Below are 16,223 nucleotides of genomic sequence, written 5' to 3'. Positions count from 1 at the left end.
CAGCAAGCCTTTAAAATGCCCAACTATAGTTGATTGCGCCCTATATACTGTATTTTTCCGTGTATAAGACTATATCCTCTCCCCCCCCCCCCGGATTTTTTAAAGTTTAAAATTGGGGGTCATCTTATACACAGAATGTTGCAATTTTTTATTTCTTAATTTTGGGCTCAAAAAATAGGGGTCATCTTATACATGGGGGAGTCTTATACACAGAAAAATACGTTATTTTTTTAGTTTCTTAAAAAGTATATGTTTAGGCTTTCATACGCTATGGGACTTTTCATGAGGAATTCTTATGCATGAAGAAGAACACTATGAAGTTGCAAATTTTGGGTATATTCCTTAAGCAGAAATTTAGGGCAGTACTGCAATAGCACAGCAAAAATTGGTATCAGATGAGTTCAGTTTCTTTCCCCGTTGTCTTTAGACCAGGGTTGAGCAGATAAGTCTGTTTCAGGTCTGTGTCACTTTTGTGTGCATTCATTACAGTCATACCTCGGTTTAAGTACGCCTCGGTTTCAGTATTTTCAGTTTAAGTACTCCACGGACCTATCTGGAACGGATTAATCCACTTTCCATTACTTTCAATGGGAAAGTTCACTTCAGGTTAAGTACGCTTCAGGTTAAGTACGGACTTCTGGAACCAATTACACTCATACCTCAGGTTAAGTACGCTTCAGGTTGAGTACTCCGCAGACCCGTCTGGAACAGATTAATCCACTTTCCATTACTTTCAATGGGAAAGTTCGCTTCAGGTTAAGTACGCTTCAGTTTAAGTACTCCATGGACTGTCTGGAACGGATTAATCCACCTTCCATTACTTTCAATGGGAAAGTTTGCTTCAGGTTAAGTACGCTTCAGGTTAAGTACAAACTTCCGGAACCAATTGTGTTTGTAAACCGAGGTACCACTCTATTTGTTCTGTCCCATTTCTGCATTAAAATGTGCTTTTAAAAAATGGTTCAGCACAAAATGCACATCTAAATACATATTTTAACCTTCCTCACGAGATTCAAATTCCTAATATATTTTCTCCTAAAATATACATTAAATAAAACCCTTTTGGTGCATGTATGTTTTAACTGAAAACTACATAGCAAGATTCAGTGTGAAATCTGAAGGATAACAGTCTTCAAATCCGTACATTAGTCCAGGAGATAATGCTCTAAGTCAGCGTTTCTCAACCACTGTTCCGCGGCACACTAGTGTGCCGCGAGACGCTGGCTGGTGTGCCGTGACGTGCGGCGACGTGCGGCGACGTGCGCCGGAAAGGCAGCCGGCCGGGTCATGACGCGGGGCGAGCGCAGCTCTCAACAGCCACCACCATGGGAGGGTGGTTTTAGACAAACTTAAAGAAGCTGGCTGGATGAGCTCAACCTGAAACTTGCTGAGCAAAGGATTGTTCTGGCAGAGAAATCAGCGGCTTGTGAAGCCTTATTACAGGAGATTGCAACCAACGCAGCAATTGGCAAGTGTTTCTTACAGTCATAATTATATAGTCAATATAGGGCGGCACAGAGTTAAATTTTTTAACTTTTTTAATGGTGGTGTGCCTCGTGATTTTTTTCATGGAACAAGTGTGCCTTGGCCCAAAAAAGGTTGAGAAACACTGCTCTAAGTCAGTCTGGATCATAATTCACAACGAATGAATTCCACAAGATCCATACTCTAGACACAAAGAAATGGGTGCTGCTGCAAATAGATGGCTGCATTCTAGCCCAACAGTAAGAAATGAATTTCAGAATAAACTGAAATTCCTGTCCATAGGAGGATATATTGAACTCCTTCATAAGAACATGGAATTGTAAGATTTTGTCATCTTGTATTCAAAGATTAGAAAAGAAATGCTTTTTAAAATACACCTGCTCTACTCCCAAGAGGAGTGGCATGTCAACTCGCATAATTATATCTCAAATTTGAATGCAGTGGAGTTCTATATTCTTGTACCATTCTTCTTTTAAAAATAACCTCACTCCCCCCCCAACAGATTTCTTCATTTAAACTATACAGCAGTTGCTGTTCATGCTCTCAACATGTTACAATTTCCCCAAAACGTGTAATTATACATTGGAACCAAAGTCAAAAATAGATTTCTGTTTACTAAATGAAATTCAAAAACTACTATGCACAGATGAAGAAAAGGAAGATCATTAGACATGTTGATGAGCAAAATTGCCATCCTTAATCATTTACTTCAATTCTGGAGGGAGAGAAATGACCATTAGTGTTGCCAATGTTTCCTTTTAAAAATAGTCTTGCTGCCCCATTCTCTTTCTTCTTCCCATCTCTTCCCCCTTAGGAAAGAAGACTTAGTCCAGGCATTCCTTCCTCATCCCCTAGCAAATCAACTCTGTGACAGTTGTGTCTAGAAGCAACAGTACCAAAAGGTAACTGAGCAATTCTTGTTTGTGTTTTTCAAGTGAGACCCTCCTGACCCACAATTGGCTGCAGCCTCTGCCGGTTGAAAGCTAACCAGAGCTATAAATTTAGGGCAACCTGGTGGAGAAGCTGTTCTATAAGTAAGAGAAACCCAGCTGATGAAGCATCTTGGTCCCACTGACAAAGCAAACACAAGGTAACAAATGAAGTTGACAGCTGTGTGAGAAGGGCAGCATGGACTATGTTTCCCACCTTCTGACCTAAGAAATCCCATGCACCAAAGTAATTCTATTCAATATTGACAGGTATGCAAGTAGAAAGTAATGTACAAATATCCTGTCTGCTTGACACTGAGCTCTTGGAACTCAGGGGACTAGTTCACTTCTGTTGGTCAAGTTGGCTGACCTGGAGAAGCTCAGAGTTGTTGGTGGATGAAGCCTTCAGGGAGGCAATAGTAGCATCCCACTCCCAGGGTGTCAGGGAGTGCAATGTTACCATATTTTCCGGCATATAAGATGACTTTTTAACCCAGGAAAATCTTCTCAAAAGTGGGGAGTCGTCTTATACCCCGGGTGTCGTCTTATATGCCGGGACTCGCCGAGCGGTGCCAGAAATCACATCTACGCAGCCGCAGAAGCGATTTTCTGGCGCTGCGGACATTTTGGAAATGGGCAGTGCGGTGCCGGAAATCGCTTTGCGCATGTCCAGACGCGATTTTCAGCTTCCGGACATGCACAGAAGCAATTTCAGGCACTGCGGACATTTTGGTGAAGGGCAAGCTGGTGAAGAGCAAGCTGCAGGCATCCGGGATGCCCGGGGTAGGAAGAGGGGTAGTCTTATACGGCGAGTATATCCCAAACTCTACATTTTAAATGGGAAAGTTGGGGGTCATCTTATACGCCCAGTCGTCTTATATGCCGGAAAATACGGCACTCTGAGGAAGAAGGGAATCATCTCTTAGAAGGGACCTACTCCTTGAGAGACTAACAGATACCCTCTCACAGTGAGAAATTTTCTCTGAGAGCAGGAGGCTCCTTGTAGTGTGTAATATCATCATTAGTAGCATAGATAAACTGGGTTGGTGACAAGCAGGCACACTGAGTGATTATTTGCCTGCCTGGTGCTGAGGTTGAAGATGTCACACAGTGTTTAGAACAGATCGCCTGCTAGGTAGGGCTCAAGAGGAGTCAATGGTCACAGTATATGCTAACGACATGGGGAAATGTGGTTGTCCTGGAAGCAAATTTTAGAGCACTTTGTCAAGGATTACCAAAGAGCAAGAGACATTCTTGACAAGACCTGTGTAACTGCCAATCATATTAGCTCCATTGTTTCAATTGTAACTTTTCTCAGATCCTCTCTCTCCCCACTCAAAACAGCTTCAGAGTACCAGGATGTGAGTCTTCTGTATATATGTTATACAAGTACCTTAGGGTGAAGGGCAGTCAATAAATTAACATCAACAACAACCTTAATACTGTTGGTACTCAAACCTTAAATAAATGATTGTTCATTAAAATACCTCTAAGGTTGGAACACCCTTGTTTACAGGTTGTGGATATTCCATAAGAAGTCTTTCTTCATCCAAAAATTTCCCATCTCTCCCATTGTTCGCAGGCTGAAACAAGCCATAATTGAGAACATCTTTCAAACTTTGATTCAATGTGCAAAGAATTCGCTGTTTTGCTACCCATACAGAAGCTTCAGGATTAAATCTAATACACTTCTGAAAAACACAAAAAGTAGAAAAGGCAATTAGTACACCCAAAACATAAATCAATTCACATAAATTATCAGGGCTGCTACATAAGGTGAGTACCTCTTTAATTATTTAATATAAATGCTGATGCTTTATATAAAGCAAACAATCTTGTCCATCCCACAAGAGATAAATAATGACATATTTCATAATATTTTTCTCCTTTACCTAGTCATAGCATATGTAAACTTTCTGACTCACATTAGATGCTATTAAAGGCAATACAGTCAAACCTCGGTTTATGTCTACCTCTGTTTGCGACCGCTTCAGCGAGCAACCGCTGCGGACCCGGAAGTGTTTACACCCGGGTTCCGTGGCGCCAGATGCGCAGACGTGATCTGCGCAGCTCGCACACGCACAGAAGCGTGCCTTCGGCGAGCGACCGCTTCAGCGAGCAACCACCTCCGCAGAACAGATTGCAGTTGCAAACCGAGGTACCACTGTATATGAACATTTTCAGTATACTGTACAAGCATTTCCATATGTAAACTAGACAAACCTTGTGATATGGTGACTACAATGATGCAGTTCGTATGTAATATCAGGATACCATGATTGAGTGGTAGCCAAGGAAAAGGGAAGTCTGTACGTATTGTCCAAATCTGGCAAGCAGCAAGTATGCAGATGCACCAGCTCATGACTAAAAGTTGCACCACCAGCTATAGTTGAGCATGCATCTGCATACAGCCCTCCTTGTTCTGCTGCTGCCATTTAACTGTGGACTGCAAACAAGGCCTGTGTGCCCACAGAGACTGCAACTGATTTGAACTGACATTGCAGTATACGCTCAAGACATTATGAGCTGCATTGGATATATTATGTTTACAGATGGTCATTTGGAATACTATAAGTGCTTACAAATTTCTGTTTAAGGGATAGTAGGCTGTGCTTTAGGTTCTGCTAATTACTTTTCAAACCAAAATTGAAGAAATACTGCTAATGATATAGCAGGAAAATATACAGCTGAGCAGATGCTGCAATAATACGTATCCCACATTAATGCATTTATCAATGAGATGATTGCTCATGAATACTGATGTAAAGCTGTCTCCAAAATGCTTCTCTGCATTGATTTGTTTCAGAGTGCCTTTCGGTAGCAGAATTATAAGGAATGTCCTTTGACATTGGTATAAATACTCTGCTTCAAGTTTTTACATCATAGATGGATAGTGAGAGACGTGAAGTTTAAAGCATAGAATGGGAAGTAACTTGAAATAAAATAAATTGAAATTAAAATATTTTATTTTTAATTTTCATTATTTATAATAAGTATTCTTGGGTGTTGTATTTATAATTGTTTCTGGGTCCTGTATCCAGTGTTAGTCCTACTCAGAGCAGACCCATTGAAGTTAAGGGACATGACTAACTTAGGTTCAGTAATTCCAATGGGTCTACTCTGAGTATAATTTAGTTAGATACAACCCATTCATTTTAATAGTTAATTGTTCATTAAAACAAGTTAATCAATACTAAACAAATTAGTAGCAGTAGGCCATTAAGGAAACTGCTGCTGAAATTACACACACACACACACACACACACACACACACACACACACACAGTGTGTATATATATATCACAATTAATAGGGTTTTTTTATACTTGTCACATGTTAAGTGAATGTAACTATCAATTTTACACCCCAAATCTGGCAATGTAAGCAGTCCAAGTACTCTTTTATTTGGGACTATGATATTTCCAGCACTGCCTGAACTGTTATCCTCTTTCTCTGCACATCCAGTAGAATTCTGGTAAATCAGATGCCCAGAGGAGGAGTTCCAAGTGAGAGAAGTTAGCCAGCTGGTGGTAGCTTTCTAAATCAATCAGTCAATCAATAATCAGCAAACTGGTAGCTCTGCTGCTGCTGCTGACCTACTGCTGCACCACACACCAAAACCAGAAACCTTAAATACTCCTGGGAAAGGATGTGATTTGATGACATTCTCTTGCTTCCATTTCCGAGGACATTCCATGGAAAAAGTAAATGGTTTTGATTTAAATAGGATAAGTATATGGCTGGATCCACAGAACTGTGACAGAAGTAGAAAGACTAGGCAGTTTTGCCTGAGGATGAGCAAGATTTACACAAGCTATACATATAACTTAGTTGTGCATTAAACTTGTACTGTATATCATGTTCCACTTCCGCACATGGTAGAGGATTTGATCTTTATCTTACCTGCGGGAACTACCAGCAAAAAGAAAATAATAAGTGGAAGAAGAACTTTGGATTCCAGCCTAGACTTTCTACCTTCCTTAAATATGATTTTCACTTTGGCATACATACTGAACAGCCCTTATTAACCTCCAGGCAGGCGGTCCATTTAATGTAGTGATATATGAATATGTTCGCTGGCAGACATAACTCCTCCATGGAATAGCTGTGTCTAAACTACAGAAAAAAGTGTTTGTCATGGCCATTGAACTACTATCAGTGTCTGCAGGCAAAAGAGAGAGTAAAACAATGTCAATTACTATTCGAGGAAGAAATTCCACTGCCAGTGGATAGGACAGCAGAATTGTGGGTAGGTGTTTTGAGTATGTTGCACAGTACAGTAATATTAACAAGAAAAATAAAAATTGTGTTATATGAATCGTCTTGCTTGAAGAACAACTGTGGCATGGAAACTGTGTGGCTACTATCCAGTGTGATGGCTGCTCAGATATAATCATTGTAATTTAGAGAACAGTGCATGTTGAATTATAACATGCTGCTTAGAAAACATGCAGTCTTTTAAAAGGTTAAGTACAACTTATCAGGCTTTCCTCAAGTAGCAAGAGACTGAAAAATAAAAAAAATGCATCTACATCAACTGTTGTAAAATCTGGCATGGACTTAAATTGAAGATTTGTAGAATGACTAGCTGAACTATTGGGGTGGCATTCAACTAAGTTTTACTCAGAGTAGACTCTGAACATGCCTAAATTAAGCCCCTTAATTTCAATGGGCCTACTCTGTTAAAGCTGGATTAAATATCAAACTTGTTACTAAAATATAAGGCCACAAATCATGAATATACAAAGTGGTCAAAGGAGGGTCTAGAAGCAAGTAAGCCTGTAGCACCCCAGGGACCAGTGGCCATCAGCTTCATTTCAGGATGTGCTATTCTCAACTATAACTGCTCCATAGCTTCTGCAATAATGGGGACCAGACCCTCCCCCACCCAGCTTGGGTTGCAGCCTGACAGCTGGTCTCCAGACTGGAACAGGCTGCGCACAGAAGCTGCGAAGTATCTGTATCTCTCAATGGTAGATGATAGTGTTGGTGAAGGGTCCCTACTTTGCAGTAGCAGAGTAGGATCTTGACCTGCATGGAATGTGCAATGCCAGCCTGAAGCGCTGGAAGCCTTGCCCTTTCAACTCCCAGTGTATTTGAAAAGCACTGATAAACTAGGAGCCCTGTGGATGGTATTCCTTTTGTCCCACCAGGACTACTACCCAAAGGAGGTAACTGCTTACAGTTGAAAATTTTACATCAAAGCCCATTATCCTGTGGGCTTGGTAAATTTACACTACAACGTGTTATGCTCAAGGCAGGGTAATCCAGTGTCCCTAATGGATATAATGCCTTCAGAGCATCTGCCTTTAAAAAGCATATATTTATTTAAAGATGTACACCTTGCATCTCAAGGCAAAAACCTTTCCTCTGTCTTGGCAACTTGTCACCAGGAGCAACTGGGGGGTAGGGGCAGTGCAGGGCCACACTGCAATCCTGCCAACAGCAGGGTCACTGGGCGGGGGGGGGGGGGGGCTTTGCAGGCACACTGGCAGCTGCAAGGGTTTGGCTTCAGCACTGCACCCATTCAACCTCTACCTTGCCACTGCTGTGTCCCTGCATCAGTGGTGGATTTGAGTACTACAGCATCTTGTGCAAGGCCAAAATTTGGCACCCCACCCCACTCAGTCCTCGTGCTGTCATCCCAAAGGCAGGGCTGGGAAAGCACTAACTAGGCTTTGGGAAGGAAGACTCTAGGAACTGCCAGAGCCTTTGTGCCTCCTGCCCAAAGCCAGGCTAGGTTTTGAGACAGCACCCCATCAGCTCAGCTCTCAGTGTGTACACACCACTTACACAGCCCTAAATCCACCCCAGTCTGCACCATCCCTGTCGGGAAGATAATGGCACAGCTGCTCCTCAGCAAGGGAGGTCACCAGATATTACCTCTACATGATCTAACAAGTCAGAGCCATTTGATTCCCATTAAATGGAATAACCAGTGAAACAGGGGGATTTGATTTAAATATTTTTTTTTCAGCATTTTTAAGATGCTGGTGTCATCTTAATATTTACAACTAGAGAAAGGTTTCATTTTTGGAATAAAAAATTTTCAGAGCAGTTTTTACAGTTATATCAAAAATAACTAATTTGGTTATACTATTAGAAATGCATAGACAGATAATTATGAAATTATGTGAGGTTTAATAGGTTAACTGTTTATATTTGGACAACTTTTCTGCTGTGTTTTTTATTGGAAGGAGAAAAATAATCATTTCCTTTATAACAATGTAAACAATTTATTTAACTAAAACAATAACATTGTATCATATGTATCTATGTTTGTTAACTGATGCGGTTATTAAAAAAAAAACTTAAACTGAGTTTTAGCACACATGAAAAACAAATCCTTATTTCCTGATGAATAGCCTTTGGACTATAATGTAACTTAAAGAGAAAACTATCTTTAGAAAGATTTTTTTCTCCAAAAGCATTTTATTTAAAAAAATCCAATTTAAATCAAAAAATTTAAAAAAAAACACCATTGCTTTTTATCCACCCTGCAGTGAAATGGCTGTGGACTGATTCTCTTCTTTTCACTCTCATGTCCAGCCACATCACCAATGTATGGGAAAGAAAACAGACACAACATGCCAGGTGGTACTTCTCTACAGATAGCAGCAAATGAGCAACACATTCCCTGTCTCAGGCCGGAACCTGGAACACCCCTATGCCTCTGGGGCAAACACTGAACTCTCAGCATCAAAATAGATGTGGAAAAAAGCAACCACAATTGTTTATTCATGTGTTTGCCTCATTCATATATAAAGCATAGGGAGATCCATTTTTTTTTACATTAAAAGGGGTGCAGAAATGAAGACACTGCTTTCCCAGCTACCTGTCCACAGTCCATTACTTCAAATGTGGGAAAAGCGGGAAAATGTACTAGTAGTAGGAGGCAAGGCAGGAGGAGGATTTAGCTCCCTACACCTATGTGCCTCTCTTAATGTAAAAAAAAACAAAACCCACCCAGATCTGTCATATCTAATTTGACTCTCAGATTCTGCAGCACTGAATGCCACCTAAGAGATAAAACGCTGCTTTTAGCTAGAAGAGAGCACTCATTCTGTCTACATCAACATAATTTACAGTATATTTTGCCTGACTAACCGTTTTAGTCAAAAAAGGGAAGAATAATGTAACAATGTGGTGGAACAGCAGATGATATTATAATGTGTCAAATCTACCAGATAGTTGTAAAATGCAAATGTAGGCAATCGGAAAACTCTTTCCAGAGAATTAATGGTGATCTAGTACAGGTCACAGTTCCAGGTAAAGGCAATAATTAACTCCTGGCAAATACTCAAGGCTAAAACTGGTAATGTGAACATAAGAGATTAAAATGATGTCGATATTTTGTAGTCCCGCTACCCTGTGCACTTTGGCATCTCACTGGTTTCAGTGGGAGAGTTATACACATGCCCAAATCTCCCTCTCTGAAATCAATAAAACTAAAAAGAATACTTAACTTTGCTAGAATTGTGCCCTCCATTTCTCCCCAGGTTTACTGTGAATTTAGTTTCAAGTCCCCAACCATGCCTGTATTGAATAAAACCAAATGTCACTACAGTGGAGCCTCGGATTACGTTGCCTCTGGCTTACATCACCCTCAGCTTGCGACCGGTGCAAACCTGGAAGTACCGGAACAGGTTACTTCCGGGTTCGCGCACATGCAGAAGCGCTAAATTGCGCGTGCATGCAGACATGACACTTTGGGTTGCATCGTTTTCAGGTTGCGGTGGGGCCTCCGGAACAGATTCCTGCCGCAACTTGAGGTTCCACTGTATTGTCCTAATTGTTTCCCTGACTTATTTCTGATATACATAATTATTTTATTTACTTTTTAAAATACCATAATCAATTAAAGTAATGATTCTTGCAGCACTAAATCTGTGACTAAAATAGAAAATTAGTGGGGACATACACATATTTCCTGTCAGCTCAAAGTACCCTTCCATCTCACCAGATGGTTCTTGCACTACCCATCACTTAGGAGTAAGAAAACCACATTCCTCATTTCATTTTTGTTAATTTTTATTGAATTCCAGTCCCTAAGGAGTACTTCTGAGAAATAGAGATTAAGGAATCAGAACATTGAACCCTTTCATTTAGGATTTTAAAATAGTTCAAAATCTACATCTCAGTCCCTTTGAAAACATCCTGGAAAAACATGTAAAGGAACAGAGGGAATATGCATAGAAACATCCACAAAAGGTGGGCATTTCACCCCCTGTATTCTAGGTATCCTCTTCTTGCCAGATATGAATGAGCAAATGAAAGAATGCATGCTGTAAGGGTTTTCACCAAAGTAACATGCACAAGCTACATTACGCATTGCATCTTAGTTAAAGTAGAAAGCAAAACTGCTCTAAAATTATTTCCATACCCTGTAACTTCCGTTTATGCTTCTATGATTCTACATGACAGAACTACTACCTACATGCTTTAATCATTAAACATCCTGACCAGACTCTGACATAGTTTAATTGACTACTTCAGCTCAAATCTGATGTATGGCCTTGGTCAATAAACTTTTTAATGGAGTTCACCTTACCGTCTGCTGTAGGTCAGGTATTATAATCCGCATCACTAATGTATTGCTCTTGGAGTCTTCCATTCTGCTACTTGGCTTCTCTGCGGTAGCCCTGATAGTATCGTAAATGGTTTCTTCTTTGGAGCTGTCTGATTCAGATTCCACTGAATAGTCTGAAAAACTCTGAGCCATCTCATCTTCACTTGACGTTGGACTGCGAGGCATGTTCAGCACCTCTTACTGCATTTGGCTAAAAAAGACAAAGTCAAAATCAAATTATATAGCTTAAGTTCTGAATGTAGTTCAGGCAGCAGAAAGGGAGGAGGGTTGGGTTTTTTTTAATCTATATAAATATTTTATCTATTTCTATTTATCAGTTAAACCAGTGTAACTGAGATATAAAAATATTTGCAGTTTTACTAAAATGTGAGAGACAGTAAAGGATGGAAAACATGGTTCCTCTCAGTATCAATAATAATTCTTCCACACACGAAAAGTCTCTGTATAAACAGCAGGATTGCCAGGCTTCCGTCTGGTGAACAATTCTATAAATTACATCTGGGAATAGTACATACCTACGCGGGGGGGGGGGGGGGCTGATTGTAAAGAGATATAGTCTCCATGTATGTTTCAGCCTGATTCCTTTAATAGGAACATTGGAAGAATAGCATGCACTCCATATCATGTTAGATTTGTCCTAAAGTATATCTGTCTATCTATCTATCTATCTATCTATCTATCTATCTATCTATCTATCTATCTATCTATCTATCTATCATCTGTAAACATCCACATAGTTAATGGCCATTATAGAAAACAACTAAAAGTTCATCAGCTATTGAAATATATATATAAATGTAGAGGGTGCATGTTTGTTCAAATGAACCTTTCTCCACAACCGCTTACCCGATCGTCCTCAAATTTGCACACAACATTGGGAGCGCATGTGAGAGTGTCTCTATCCACTTACATTGTCCATACACACACCTACGTAGGACAGGTAGGAACCTGGATTTGTATACAAAAAAATTGCCCCCTCCAGTGGACATCCAACAAACAACATCCAACATACTGCCAAAATTCCGCCCACTCCCCATCCACCCCACCAAACAATATCCAACATACTGCCAAAATCACGCCCACTCTCCATCCACCCCACCACCCCGGTACACAGCCCACCCCGGAGACCAGACCTCTGCCAGGGACCAGGCCACCCCAACAGTAGCCCACTCCCCAAGGCCCCCTCCCACCACGGAGGTACCTACCCCAGAGATCCCCCCACTCCCCAGAGATTCCCGCCCATAGGTCGCGGCCTTCCACATTCTGCCTGATCCACAATCCACGTTCTCACAGGGAGCAACCTGCCATGACACTAGGCCTCTCCCCAGGGATCACAACCCACCCCATAGATTGCATCCCTACCCATCCCGACACCGGCAGGGAGCAGGCCGCCCCGACATGAGGCTGCTCCCCAGGGATCCCTGCCCCCCCCAAAGGTCTCGCCCTTCACCATCCCTCCTGATGCACAACCCACACCCTCTGCTATCTCGCCCGATCCACAACCCCCACCCTCCGCGGAGATCTCGCCACCGCCACGAAACAGACCGCCCCGTAGCCAGAAGGCCGCTACACAGGCCGCCCCCATCTCATCGCCGCCACCACCACGAAACAGGCCGCACCATACCCAGAAGGCCGCTACCCCCCATCTCGCCACCGCCACGAAACAGGCTGCCCCGTAGCCAGAAGGCCGCTACACAGTCCGTCCGTCCCCCATCTCCCCGCCGCCAGGGAACAACCACCAGGCCGCTACAAGGAGAAGGCCTCCCAGAAAGCCCCCTACACAGTCCGCCCCCCCCCCCAATCTGGCCACACACCCCGCAAAAGGCCTCCCGGAATATCCACAAGCCCTCTACACAGTCCGCCCCCCCCCAATCTCACCACTGCCAGGGAACAACCACCAGGCCGCCAGAGAACAACCACCAGAACAACAAGGAGAAGGCCTCCCAGACTATCCACAAGGCCGCTACACAGTCCCCCCCCCATCTCCCCGCCACCACTGAACAACCACCAACCCCAACACCCCTACACACATCGCACCCACACCAAGGAACATCCACCAGACCCCTACATATTTCTTTGTTTCCCCATTTCTAAAAAATACCCTTAATTTACACCTTCTTTATACCTCTACACAGATCAAACAACACCCCGATATCAGCCCACCCAGGACCCACCCCCACAGGGAGACAGACCTCATCCACTGTCCAGGTAACCTAACTCCTGACCCCCCCCCCCACCTACACAACTCCCATCTCCTATCATGCCAACCTCACAACATTCCCTGCAACCACACATAACTCTAACCATTACAACTTCCCCAGTACCCTCTATACCTAACACACCCCTACTTTAATTTATACCTTATTTATACCTCTTCGCAGATCTCCTCAACCCTCCCCTCCCAACCACAACACCAGGACCACCCAAGGAAACACACCTGTCCTGGGTGTGGGGTGGGGGGAAGAGGGAATTGGGGGATTCACAGGGACAAACCGAGGGGGGAGGGAAGGAACAAAATAGCTCATGGATCGGGACAACCTGCGGACACTCAGAGGGAGAGGGTGCATGATATGTCATGGGTTGGGACAGAGTGGGGGGAATCACAGGGATAAGCCGGGGTGGGGGGGGGGAAGAGCATGGCAGGGCCAGCTAGTATAAAACAGGGCAAGCTTGCGTGGTTATTTCAATAAATAGTAGCAACAACAACAGCAGCAACACCGACAGCAATATGTCCAATGGCCAATAGTAGTTTCTTCAGGCATTCAAGAAATGTATGTGAGGGTAAGGACCAGGATTGTAGCAGTAGTCCCTATGTTCATTCATTTTTAAGAACTGCACGGTCAGTATGGACAAGGTCTATGCAGACTTTCAAAGCTAACATGCATACATCAGGGTGGGGACTGAAGCCATGATCCTGCTGGCCCCCCACTAACATACATTCATTGCATGTAATCAATGCTCTGTCTCAGACTCTGTTCCCTATTCCTAAAATGCAAATTACAGTATAATTACAATGACCAGCTTAGTAAGGTTCATTATTTAATTATTAAATTTGTATACCTGAAGATCATAGGGTGATTTGCAACATAAAAACACAAAACACATAATAAACAAACAAAACAAAACAAAAAAGGTAACACCCACTCCCACAAGAACTTGATTACAGAGAAATGTTTTCACTTGGCACCTAAAAGTATGTAATGAAGGCCCAAACAAGCCTCCCTGGGGAGAGCATTCCACAAACAGGGAGCCACCACAGAAAAGGCCCATTCTCATATTTGTATCCTCTAGACCAGTGTTTCCCAAACTTGGGTCGCCAGCTGATGTTGGACTACAACTCCCATCATACCTAGCTAGCATGACCAGTGGTCAGAGATGATGGGAATTGTAGTCCAAAAACAGCGCAAGACCCAAGCTTGGGAAACACTGCTCTAGACCAGGGGTCAGCAAACTTTTTCAGCAGGGGGCCAGTCCACTGTCCCTCAGACCTTGTGGGGGGGCCGGACTATATTGGGGGGGGTGAACGAATTCCTATGCCCCACAAATAACCCAGAGGTGCATTTTAAATAAAAGCACACAGTCTACTCATGTAAAAACACACTGATTCCTGGGCCATCTGCGGGCCAGATTTAGAAGGTGATTGGGCCAGATCTGGCCCCCAGGCCTTAGTTTGCCTACCCATGCTCTAGACCAGGCATCCCCAAACTGCAGCCCTCCAGATGTTTTGGCCTACAAATCCCATGATCCCTAGCTAACAGGCCCAGTGGTCAGGGATGATGGGAATTGTAGTCCAAAACATCTGGAGGGCCAAACTTTGGGGATGCCTGCTCTAGACCTCTAAGCAGAGGAAGCACACAAAGAAGGACATCAGATTATGATTGCAGGGTTCAGGTCAGTTCATATGAAGAGAGGCGATCCTGAGATGTTTAAGGCTTTATAGGTCAAAATCAGTACAGTACTTTGAATTGAGCCTGGAAACAGAGTCCTTGCCTGGGCCAGGATCAGTGTAATATGCTCAAACTGTGTTTTACCAGTGAGCAACCTAGCCGTCAAATTCTGCACCAGCTGAAATTTATGCTTTTGTTGTTGGTGTCAGTCAAGGCCCTACCCTCCCAAGCCAAGTGGAAGAGGCCTGCAAGGCAAGAAGCAGATCTTCCAGGACTCACAGACAAAATAATGGTAATTAAATGGTTGCAGCCGTTTGCCGTGTACTTTGCCAATATTGTAAAATGATCTTATTTGTGACAAGTTTTATATATTCAAGCAGTGCTATCTTGTATGCAGTTACTTCAGATGTAATAAATCCATATTTAATAATACATGTTAAAACATTGCTTTGAAAAACCGTATTTGAGAAGAAATCAATTTACATTGGCTTTCTTTTGAGCAAAGAATTCCTCAAGGGGATATTTCATTTTAGTATGCTTCAATGAGCTGTGGATTAATGCAGCTCTCTGAAGTATTGTCCCTTAAATTCAACAGAGAGCATAAACACTGCATTGGCTTCTCTGTTCTCCCACTGACAAATGAAAAATTTTGTTGGCCCGCCTGCACCATTTAAAAAGACAAAGCAAACTTCAACTTGGCTAGAAGTCAAAAGATATTTTAAATATCAAAGTTTTCTCCCTCCATAAAAAGTAGCTTAGATGCATAGTTCAATGGGAACTCCATGGAGAGGTGGGTAAATCGCATTTGCACAGCCTACAGAAGTAAAACTGAGCTGTGCAATATTCATGACTTACGCTGAATACATTGTTTGTGAAGGGGAGCACACTCTTAAACTAAGAGGAATCAAATAGACAAGTTTCGTTTATTTAATGCATTTATGCCCCTTAGTTCCAGAGATTTATAAAGTTATTCATAATGTGGCATCAGGAGCCGGAGTCAGGTGTAGGTCAGCAATAAAAAAACACTGTGAGTGAAGTTAATGCTTTATTCCAAGTCCCCCCCCCCAAGCAATCAGAGACTGTGGTTGCACGCAACCAATCTCTCCTCTGCTCTTTTCATTCCTCTGTGTGTTCTGGGAGACCGGGAGTGTGGCACACAATTTTTTGTGTGGCACACAATTTTCAATCATAGTTTATTTCAGTAAAGGTACAAGGTACCCCTGACCATTAGGTCCAGTCACGGACGACTCTGGAGTTGTGGCGCTCATCTCGCTCTATAGGCCAAGGGAGCTGGCGTTTGTCCACATATAGCTTCCAAGTCATGTGGCCAGC

General features: G+C 42.6%; 1 protein-coding gene across 8 annotated transcripts in view; it reads right to left on the bottom strand.

Annotated features, from left to right (window-relative positions):
• SHANK2 (SH3 and multiple ankyrin repeat domains 2) overlaps nucleotides 1-16,223 on the bottom strand; it is a 361,129-nt gene that overhangs the window by 294,730 nt on the left and 50,176 nt on the right. For all 8 annotated transcript variants that reach the window (XM_035116843.2, XM_035116841.2, XM_035116842.2 and 5 more), the window contains 2 exons: nucleotides 10,966-11,194; nucleotides 3,902-4,105 (listed from right to left, as the gene is read on the bottom strand). In XM_035116843.2, coding sequence (XP_034972734.1) covers nucleotides 3,902-4,105; nucleotides 10,966-11,169 — 408 coding nt within the window. In that variant the 5' untranslated portion in view covers nucleotides 11,170-11,194. The remainder of the gene's footprint in view (nucleotides 1-3,901; nucleotides 4,106-10,965; nucleotides 11,195-16,223) is intronic.

The sequence above is a fragment of the Zootoca vivipara genome, chromosome 1 (assembly GCF_963506605.1).
Source record: "Zootoca vivipara chromosome 1, rZooViv1.1, whole genome shotgun sequence".
Classification (NCBI taxonomy): domain Eukaryota; kingdom Metazoa; phylum Chordata; class Lepidosauria; order Squamata; family Lacertidae; genus Zootoca; species Zootoca vivipara.
This window is presented reverse-complemented; position numbering and strand designations above follow the sequence as displayed.